The 11,655-nt window shown below is 42.9% G+C and overlaps 1 protein-coding gene across 1 annotated transcript; it reads left to right on the top strand.

The window, feature by feature from the left end:
• The first annotated feature begins 7,272 nt into the window (after positions 1–7,272).
• Positions 7,273–10,389, top strand: LOC115155828 (protein ABHD13). Its single transcript, XM_029702803.1, has 2 exons — positions 7,273–7,472; positions 8,556–10,389. The coding sequence occupies exon 2, from the start codon at positions 8,597–8,599 to the stop codon at positions 9,656–9,658; it is 1,062 nt and encodes a 353-aa protein (XP_029558663.1). The 5' UTR covers positions 7,273–7,472; positions 8,556–8,596; the 3' UTR covers positions 9,659–10,389.
• The last annotated feature ends 1,266 nt before the right edge of the window (positions 10,390–11,655 follow it).

Consider the following 11,655-nt stretch of genomic DNA (forward strand, 5'->3'; position numbering starts at 1 on the left):
CCATCCCAACTACACACAAAGAGATTATGTTCTACAGAATGAAAGTGTTAACTTTGTAACACAAAGCTAATCATAAGTACAGTATACCATAAAAACAGTATGGATTTTACAAAAGCGTATGGATTTTTCACAAAGTGCATACCTTTCATGAAGTGAGTGGATGTGCCCTTCGCAAGTACAGTGTCCTCCAAACACTCTTATTAGAGTGAGTATAATTCTCCACAGAGTCCACTCTCCACACAGTAATTAACAATGCCCTTAGCACACTGAGTGTCCCCTTCAAAAAGAGAGTATCACAAAAACCTACAAAACAGTACCATATCTTATCCTTTAATAAACATCCTAAACTCTAGTGTGGACTATAGAGCACCGGAGCGATCACGACTCGAAAGGTCAACGTGTAACGAGGTCATCTCTAATAGTGCATGGGAGTAAAGAGATGATAATGATGGTAATGACAACAACTGTGATGGCACTATTGATAATGATGCTTGGGAATGTAAACAAAGCTAGGCTCCAGTCCAGACGAGAGTGGGACTGAGTCCAAGATGTTTAGTGACTGAAAAGTACCAGACCGCACATGCATGCTCTTGTGAATTCCATATTTATTTAAGTGGTAGGCCGAATCTGAAGAATGTGAAGTTGATTGATCCCCATCGAGGGAAGAGCTGATTTTTTTGTATATGACAGTAAAACATTCTAATGATGGCTATAACATTTGTTGGTACCTTCAATTGCCGAACTACTAAACTTGGAACCAATCAGAACTACCCTACATAAACCTCATGATGAAGGCAGCCAATGGCCTGCTTCTATCTAAGATGTTAACACAGCCTTAACTATGAAGCGGTAACTCCATTGACCACTTAGCCAATTTATTGAAAGCTAGCCAATGTTACAGTTTGACTAGGCTAGCCAGCTACTGTAAATGTAAATTTGCTTGCTCAGAAAACTAGTGTTTCATTAGCATACAATTTGTTGTATAAATACATTTTTGAATCATGTCTTAGCATGGTTATATGTCTCATTTCAAGTAACTAGCTGCAGGCATAAAGTAAACATTCAATCATATAATTGGCGTAGAAACCCAAACAAAAGCTTGTAGATGGTAATATGTGAATGTATGCTACAATGGAGGTTTAAAAACTACAGCTGCATATACGTATTAGCTGGCACGGCATATCCTACACATATACTGTACCTTGAAATACAATATTCTCTAAAAACAGCTGGGCAAAATGTATACAATGTGCTCTGCAATAAGATGACCACAGTTTGATTTCTAAACCAGATGAGTTCTCAAATGTTAGCAGCTGCCCAATACCATGGTGGGCATGTATAATGTTGGATGCATTGGAATATAAGGAGAATGATAAAGAGCCTGCAGAATTATAGAAATTCATGTTTGAGTTTCAAAATACTAAATGTTCAGTGAATGTGATATATTTAGGTGGTTTAAAGAACAGGCTAACTTTCCTACTAACATTCTAAAAGTTGACAGTGCCAAATGATTGTCAATCCATTATTCTACTACTGACTGAGTGAGACGTTTCCCATAATGTATGTTTCATGCATATATATTAACAAAATGTGGAAAAAGTCTAAGGGTCTGAATACTTTCCGAATGCACTGTATAGAGAGAAGTGCCGTGGGTCGGAAAATCGTACAATGTTGTAGTCTATAAATGAGAGCTTTACCATCTAAAGTATTCAGACCCCTTGACCTTTTCCAAATTTTGTAACGTTACAGCCTTATTTTAAAATGTATTACACATTTCTTTGTACTCATCAATCTACACACAATACCCCATAATGACAAAGCAAAAACAGGCTTTTTGAATTTCCCTCACCAGAGACCGCTCATCTCGAAAACTAAAGCAGATACAAGGCTCTGGCCCACCGCCTACCTGTTGTGACGCATTTTCAGCACTGAGCTATTACCACATTAGCCATCACCATAGTTACAATCAGGTGCAGTTACAGTAACACAGAGAGGATTTAGTTAGATGGAGAGGATGATGATGGTGCTGTGTATGGATCACACAGAGAGTGTAGTGTGCTGCGACTTAGACTTTCTATGTTATTCTTCAGATGACTTTAAAGGTTCGGTATGGGGCGTCCCTTTTATCTACCTTGAGGTCACCCATGCCCCCCCATCTCTCCTTCCCCCATCCTCGGGTTAAGGGAATGATATGCATTCATCTGCTCGGGTGGGTGAGGCGGGCGAGAGAGAGAGCTGGATGCTGGGATGCTCATTTGCAAGGGAAATGTAGCCTTTATTAGTTAATGTCTGCCTCTTCGCCACAGGAGGCCCTCTAATTGCCGCCTGAGACATGCAGCAATTTCCACCCAATTTATTCCTGGCAGGCATGGTGTGGAGCAGCCTAGTGGGCCCAGATAGGACCAGCTATTACTCTTAGCTATTAGGCCCTCACTGTACTGGACACACTGGCGTTAGCCCTCAGTGATTGGCGTTGAGAACAAAGACATCAGAGCAGAGTTGAGCAGCAGCTTCTGTTAATTATGAATCTGGAGAAAATGGAGGACGCACTTTACCGCTCTGATGTCTCTGTCAGGTGAGTTCTGTGTCATCCGCAGGTTGTCTCACACACACGTACTGGGCCTGGGGCTAGGTGTGGGCAGTAGTGGATGAAATTTCTAAATGAGTTGTTGCTATAGCTGTACTCTCTGACTCAATGCCATGCTCGTCTCCAAGGTGACCACTTGTCTACTGTACTAGAGTCACAGACTTCAAATCTGTCACCTTGAGTATCACAACCAATGGCTGGGCAGTATCACATCAATAACACAATATTCAACATATAGTCATCTATACAAATAAGCAACAGCAATCAAGACCAATACCATAAAATTTAAGCCGAAATTGTGTGACGTGTGACAAAAATGGATAGAGGGGATGCTAAGCACATTCCATTACTTGAAAAGAAATAGAGAGTATTTCTTTGCTTGAAATATTTTTCACTCACTTGATTCAAGAGGCTGACATTTTATCTCATTCATTGCGTCCTACTGTATGGTCCAAGCACTCCTCTGAGTGACGTGAGGTGAATGACAAGCGTGTCTCTTGGTGTGATGCTATCATATCCCCAGCCAGCCCGTCCCAGTGCCTCTGTGTTATATTAACTGTTATTGAGCAGGGGGCCGCCGGCTGTTTAGACTGCTGCCACATCTAAAGTAATTGAGTCGTGGGATTGGGGAAAGTGCCCAGAAGAGAGAGAGAGTGTGTGTGTGTGTGTGTGTGTGTGTGTGTGTGTGTGTGTGTGTGTGTGTGCGTGTGCGCGTGCGTGCGTGCATGCGTACGTACGTATAATAGCTGTTTTGACTGGCATGATTAAGGTAATTGAGTCGTAGGTAGAAAAAGTAAACTTGCCAGCTGTCAATCTTTTATAAACTGCACCCAACACAATGTCAGTCTCCTATAACCCAAGACAAACATGTGTGTGTTGTGCATATATGCGCTTGAGCGTGCATGCATGCGTGCATGTGCAAGCCTGCGCATACTTCGCTGGGATTGGGTGTGTCCTCATATGCATTTATGTTGTATTGTTGGCTTACTCATGTTAATTACTTTTCTTTGCCTAACAGTGAGGGCTATCTTGAATATATCTTTATAGCTTATACATTACTCATTACCCATTGACAGAAGTGAAGATATGCTTGGATCCATCGCTACTCTACCCTTGATGCCGATCGGGCAGAAACACACAGCAAGCAGCTTAGCTCTTCCCACGAGTCCATTTCAGTAAACGATCTAGACATGAGACTGTCTTTCAGTCCTGTGGATAAAGGACTTCCAATAGGGTAATGTCGACATGAACAGACACACCGTTTCCAGGAAGTTAATGTTGCTGTGAACACTGATCTTTGACCCCCTAGCTGTCATCCTGGAGTGACAGCTCCTGACCACTGGTGACCCCACCTCTTAGACACAGCTGGGGCCTATAGAGCGTGAACGACAGCAGGGAATCTTGTTGACAGGGGTGATTGTCTGTCTCTCTATGATTAACTTCTATGACTGTCTGGTATCATGCTCTTCACACACCTCAGTATCAACAATGTCACGTGTTATTGAACATGCACATATCTAATTTACCTGTTTTATTGATTTACTCAATACTATACCTTAAATTTCTCTCTTTCTGTCTCACATTCTATTCAATTTGTCTTACAAGATCCAGAGAAAACCGACTCCTTCTCAAGGATTCTGTTGTGAGTTAACATCTGTGAATCAGATAATCAGATAAATCAAGTTGAAGGACTGAGGAGCAGAGTGGTCAAGAGCTGTGTCTCAGTCTCTGTCTGTCTATCTGTCTGTCTGTCTGTCTGTCTGTCTGTCTGTCTGTCTGTCTGTCTGTCTGTCTGTCTGTCTGTCTGTCTGTCTGTCTGTCTGTCTGTCTGTCTCTGTCTGTCTCTGTCTGTCTGTCTGTCTGTCTGTCTGTCTGTCTGTCTGTCTGTCTGTCTGTCTGTCTGTCTGTCTGTCTGTCTGTCTGTCTGTCTGTCTGTTCCTTCCTATCAAGGTCCTCCTGCGGAGGAGGACAAGTTAGTAACATTAAACACACCAGAACCTACCCTCAGAGTCACCCTGTGTGTTTTTTGGGGGGGGAAACAAAATGCTGTATGGTTGTTTTATTATAAGTCCTGCTTTTATTGTTACATACATTCAGCTGTAGAACGGTAGCCTATTTATATGTTTGGTTTATTGAGCTCTCTGTGGCTAACCTAAACCTCTGGTATAAAAGCAGCAGAGTCACTCTCGCTAGCGTTCTTGTTGATCAGCGGAATATGGGGTGAGATGTGTATGCTGTGGGGATGCAGTTTATTCTTCTGTAGCTCTGCCTTTCATTACAAGGTCACTGGGGTGGGAGTCGAGAGATGGAGCAATTGATGTCAGCAGTAAACAACACTGTGCTGTTTCTCATCCATCACCATCATTTTAAATAATTATGTTGGATAGAAATTGATACCCTGTGTATGATACCGCTGTTTGTGTACTCAAATACGTGCTGACATAACCATGTAGTTGCATGTTTGTTTTTGTTTGTACAGTATATGTCGTTAGACACACACACACACCGCGACCCTATCGAATTTCCTCAGTGTCACTGTTTTTGAGGTGGATTGAGAATTAAGTGGTCATGATGTACACTACCAGTCAAAAGTTTGGACACACCTACTCATTCAAGGGTTTTTCTTTATTTTTACTATTTTCTAAATTGTAGAATAATAGTGAAGACATCAAAACTATGAAATAACACATCTTGAATCATGTAGTAACCAAAAAAGTGTTAAACAAATCAAAATATATTTTATATTTGAGATTCTTCAAAGTAGCCACCCTTTGCACACTTGGCATTCTTTCAACCAGCTTCTGAGGAATGATTTTCCAACAGTCTTGAAGGAGTTCTCACATATGCTGTGCACTATTTGTCTGCTTTCCTTCACTCTGCAGTCCAACTCATCCCAAACCATCTCAATTGGGTTGAGGTCGGGTGATTGTGGAGGCCAAGTCATCTGATGCAGCACTCCATCACTCTCCTTCTGGTCAAATAGCCCTTAGACAGCCTGGTGGTGTGGTTTGGGTCATTGTCCTGTTGAAAAACAAATGATAGTCCGACTAAGCTCAAACCAGATGGGATGGCGTATCGCTGCAGAATGTTGTGGTTGCCATGCTGGTTAAGTGTGCCTTGAATTCTAAATAAATCACAGACAGTGTCACCAGCAAAGCACCTCCTCCATGCTTCACGGTGGGAACCACACATGCAGAGATCATCCATTCACCTACTCTGCGTCTCACAAAGACACTGCAGTTGGAACCAAAAATTTCAAATTTGGACTCATCATACCAAAGGACAGATTTCCACCGTTCTAGGTAAAAATCTGTCGTTCTGCCCCTGAACAATGCAGTTAACCCACTGTTCCTAGGCCGTCATTGTAAATAAGAATTTCTTCTTAACTGACTTGCCTATAAGGTTAAATGTTGTTTTTTTTATAAAAAATGTCCATTGCTTGTGTTTCTTGGCCCAAGCAAGTCTCTTCTTATTATTGGTGTCTTTTAGTAGGGGTTTCTTTGCAGTAATTCGACCATGCAGTCTCCTCTGAACAGTTGACGTTGAGATGTGTCTGTTACTTGAACTCTGTGAAGCATTTATTTGGGTAGCAATCTGACATGCAGTTAACTCTAATGAACGTATCCTCTGCAGCAGAAGTAACTCTGGGTCTTCCTTTCCTGTGGCGGTCCTCATGAGAGCCAGTTTCATCATAGTGCTTGATGGTTTTTGTGACTGCACTTGAAGAAACTTTCAAAGTTCTTGAGATTTTCCATGTAATGATGGACTATCATTATTCTTTGCTTATTTGAGCTGTTCTTGTCATAGTATGGACATGGTCTTTTACCAAATAGGGCTATCTTCTGTATACTACTCCTACTTTGTCACAACACAACTGATTGGCTCAAATGCATTAAGAAGGAAAGAAATTCCACAAATTCACTTTTGACAAGGCACACCTGTTAATTTAAATGAATTCCAGGTGACTACCTCATGAAGCTGATTGAGAGAATGTCAAGCGTGTGCAAAGCTGTCGTCAAGGCAAAGACCGTGTACTTTGAAGAATCTCAAATATAAAATATATTTTAAATTGTTTAACACTTCTTTGGTTACTACATGATTCTATATGTGTTATTTCATCGTTTTGATGTCTTCACTATTTTTCTACAATGTAGAAAATTGTACAAATAAAGAAAAACCCTGCAATGAGTAGGTGTGTTAAAACCTTTCACTGTATGCTGTTCTATCATGAGATATTCTGACAACGTTTTAGTGCTGACACATTCTGCTTAAAATATTTTCAACTTCCACGGGGGTCCCATGATTCTGCTTTATCACCATCAGTCACTAGATATTTTAATTGTTTCTCAACCTTGCAGTTGATAGCACTACTGCTTTTCTACAATGTTTTATGAAAAGAATAACTGAACAGAGGTTTTCACTTACTTTGCCATAATTTAGAGGTTTTGCATTTTTCTAAATACATGTCTGCTCATTTGTTCTTCTTATGCCTGTTACAATGGACCATGGATTATTGTGAGACGCTCCAGTTTTGCATCACTCAGGGGGCCTTGGCCAGCAAAAGCCATATTCACACATTACCATCTAGTGGAGACCAGTGGAGATACATCTGTTTTTTACACGTTTAAGTTAATGTGGAACCCTGTTCTTTGTTTGCCACGTTCTACACGGAATTTATCAAAGTGACATGAGTGAAGAAACACTATACAGGAAGTAGCTAGCTACATAGCTGCATTAGGTTGTCTGCCGGGTTGTTTATTTATAGCTGCTCATATCTGAATATACATTTTGTGTGAGCTTCTGGACCGAATGATATTGACTGCGTTTACTGTGCAAATTGCTTACCTCGCTGCATGCAGTTGAATCGAAAAATTATGAGAGAGAGGTAAGTGTGTAACTCGACAGCTATACGTGCGAAATTGTTGCTAGCTTGTTAGCCAACAACAAGGTGGCTAGCTAACTGGCATTTTCCACTGTGAATTGCAAATTGATGTTCACACAGAGATGAGCTGCATGCTTGCTTGCTAGCCAAGGTAATGTAGCATTTCGGTGCATACACATTTGCAAACTTGTCAACATGGTGACTTTTACATAGTTAATGTTAGCTAGCTAACGCGTTAGCTAATGTTTCTGCATGCACTGCCTGGCTACCACTAGCCACCCCTTTTCAAGTTAACTTAGTGTAGTAAATAGTTAACTAATTGTTCAAATAATCTTTGTTGTTGACAACTACATGTCATGAATTGTTTATGTTGACAACTTGTCTGACAATGATGATGTTGACAAAGCTGCATTCCTTATTTGATCTATTTGGCAGTTTGGCATGTCATGCCTCGAGTGTTTTCAGCTCTAAAACACCATCTGTTATGTGACATGGAGGGAATTTATCAGCAAATCTATGTTCTATTACAATTATTTATTCAGATGTGCATTAGAACCATCCATACCATATTTTGTATGGTGAAAGATTTGCTAACCAATTCACAGTGGTGATGATTCGCAGTAGCAACCAGGTTTTGTGTAACTGAGGCATGTTTGGTTCTAATCCGTTTAATGGCCTGGCAGATTAAGGCCAAACGTTGGAATGATGCAGGGAAAGTACTCTCTGCTCTCATATAGTCCAATGTTAATGACCCAAGGGCGAAAAGCCGTCAGCCTAATTCTCCAGTTTAACCACCACTGAGACTGGAGTTATTCCAAAGACACGAATACTTTAACATTGAGGCCAGGCAGCATATCGGCTGATTGATAGTGCCATTTTTTTGTGTGTTTTTCTCTACTGGTGTCTCTCATCTCTAAGGTTTACATTATTTATTTAACGACTTTGTTACCACCTGTGGTAGGCTGGCTGAGCTGTAAATTGTGAGAGAAGGTGAAGAACCTCAAGTGGTGTCGTCTAGTGCAGTGCATGTGTCACGACTTTCAATCTCTTCTCCCCCAATCCACTTCCTCCTCTCTCTCTGCACAGAGTGTGTGTGGTGGTGTGATCCTGTGTGTCTTCTCTGTGCCATGGAGAAGCCGTGGAGGCTGTGGGGCTCAGTGGAGCGCTGTGCCCTGGCCTTGGCCTCCTGGTCCTGGGGTGCCTGTCGCATCTCCCTCCTGGCCCTCATCCTCACCTTCCACCTCTATGGAGGCTTCTTCCTCCTGGCTCTCATCCTGGCCTCGGTGGCTGGCATCCTTTACAAGTTCCAGGATGTGCTGCTCTACTTCCCTGACCAGCCCTCCTCCTCCCGTCTATACGTGCCCATGCCTACAGGCATCCCCCATGAGAACGTCTACATCCACACCAAGGACGGCGTGCGGCTCAATCTGATCCTGCTCCGCTACACCGGTGGAGACAGCCTGGGCAACCCTGGGGTCGCCCCCGGCAATGCATCTAACCCCTGCTCCACGGCTCCACCCACCATCCTCTATTTCCACGGCAATGCGGGCAACATTGGGCACCGGGTGCCCAACGCGCTCCTGATGCTGGTGAACCTGAAGGCCAATGTGGTGCTGGTGGACTACCGGGGGTATGGGAAGAGCGAAGGTGAGCCCAGTGAGGATGGCCTGTACCTGGACGCCCAGGCGACTCTGGACTACGTGATGACCCGGCCCGACCTAGACAAGACCAAGGTGATGCTGTTCGGCCGCTCTCTGGGGGGGGCGGTGGCGGTACGCCTGGCCTCAGCCAACCCTCACCGCGTGGCGGCCATCGTGGTGGAGAACACCTTCCTCAGCATCCCCCACATGGCCGCCACACTCTTCTCCTTCTTGCCCATGAGGCTACTGCCTCTATTGTGCTACCGGAACCAGTTCTTGTCCTACAGACAGGTGGCGCTGTGCCGGATGCCCTCGCTGTTCGTGTCAGGCCTGTCAGACCAGCTCATCCCACCCGTCATGATGAAGCAGCTGTACGAGCTGTCGCCGGCGCGGACTAAACGGCTGGCCATCTTCCCAGAGGGCACGCACAACGACACATGGCAGTGCCAGGGCTACTTCGCCGCCCTTGAGCAGTTTGTCAAGGACCTGATGAAGAGCCACGCCCACGAGGAGAGCGTCCAGTCCACTGCCAGCGTTACCATCATCTAGTCTAGTGGGGAGGGAGGAAGACTGTCTGGTCTAGAGAAACCCCTGCATTCCATACTCCCTAGGCAGTTGTGTAGATCGAAAACGATTGAATAAGTGTAATAAGCAAAATGGAAAAGCTAGGGCAAAGTGCAGCCAACCACTACCATATTGCTTATACCTGTCCAGTTCTGTATGATCTACTTTAAGTACCTATGGTGGGTTATGGGTTGTTCCTGGACCAGGTCATGGAGTTAGTGTGATTAGTAGGATACAGGAGAGTGGGTATTGACTCCTCCATTTGAATGAACAGGAGTAACTAAACTGGGCTCAACTACTAGGGTCAGGTTGGAGAGAATGTACATTTCTATGTTTTTTGGGGGTTTGGTTTTTATTATCTTTTTCCGTTGGTGTAATTGTACCAGATCAAACAATTGGGGAGTTTTTTTAGAGGGGGACCGTGTTTGATGTGGGGGGATGATTAACATGGATATGCTTTTGTGTTTTAACTATGAATGCATGGGTGAATATGTACTTGTTATGGCCTTCTTTGAATGGCTTATACACACAACCATGTTCATACTGTCAGACACAACACAACCACAGTTTTTACAAAGAACATAACAGAATTTCAGTAAATCAATACAAATGTTTGATAAGCGTAATAGCATTTCAGTAACTCAATAAGAAATGTTTGACAAATATGATAGCTTTTCACTAATTCAATAAAAGTTTTGCCTGTTGTAAGGACGTAAGACCCCAGATCTTGGCATTTTTTTAAATGATATAATCTATGCTATTTCAGGACACGCTGTTTGAAGTTAAATGTGTGAGGCTCTTAAAGGCTTTGTAATATAAAATCATGTTCATATCAGCCGGTAGATTACCATATGGGCTGTATCATATTGGTTCTCTGTAGACTGTGTGGCACATTGAAAAGCTGCATGCACAAACTGCAAGTTTCACTCCCAAACTGTTTTATTGTTATAAATCCCCAGATTATATTCCTTTTTCGCAAAGGTCCCGTTCTTATGTTCTCTGACAAAAAATATAAACTCAGATGTGGCCGGAACTGTTTGTCAACTCTGCATAGTTTACCCATGACCGTTTATCTTGTTCGGCAACACTAGGGCTTTCAGTTGGATGTAAACTTCAGGTTCTGACGTGAGCCGTGTCTGTCTGTACAATACACATCTATCTGCAATGTTCCGCACACTATTAAAAATCAAAGTACTCTCCCAAATACCATGGCCTGAAAAAACACCTGGCTGTACTTTATACTTCCTGTGAGCCAGGTACACACAGGCTTTGGTTAGATGGAGTGTGTGTTGGGTATGTAATGATTGAATTCTGATCCCTGTGTTATTGCCTTGAGACTTGAGTGGGACTAAGTTGTATTATTATTTTTGTTAATCTATTCTTCTCAACATAATTGTTATGTCAAGTAGGCCATTGTCTCATCTCACCCCATGGCTCTTGTGGAGAAATGGCTTTATCCTCTTGGAGTGCTTTCCACAAGCTAATTAACCTTTCTGGCATGTCTCCCAGGGACTGAAGGTGAGCTAGACCGGTGTTTCCAACCCTGGTCCTTGAGTACCCCCAACAGTACACATTTTTGTTGTAGCCTTGGAAAACACTGCTCATTGAGGGCTTCATGATTAGTTGACAAGTTGAATCAGGTGTGCTTGTGAGCTCGACAAAAATAAACTCTTACTGTGCTGGGTACTGTTCATTAGGCACCAAACAAAAGGAAAGGTAATGAAACATGTCCAAAAAGAAATGCTAATGTTTAGTTGTCCATTGTAAAATGTTTTGCTACGGTGTGCCCTAATGAATATGACCCTGCTCTCAGCCTCAGTGCAGCATGCTGCAGTGCAGTTGTACAGTATCAAAGCCATTCTGACACACCAAACAGAGACACACTCAGCATCAGCAGACATGTTGGCTCTAGAGTCTAACTTCAGACAACTCTTTCCATCACCGTGAGATGAAACAGTCTCAGTGTTGGTGACGTTTCTGTT

The sequence above is a fragment of the Salmo trutta genome, chromosome 20 (genome assembly GCF_901001165.1).
Source record: "Salmo trutta chromosome 20, fSalTru1.1, whole genome shotgun sequence".
Taxonomy (NCBI): domain Eukaryota; kingdom Metazoa; phylum Chordata; class Actinopteri; order Salmoniformes; family Salmonidae; genus Salmo; species Salmo trutta.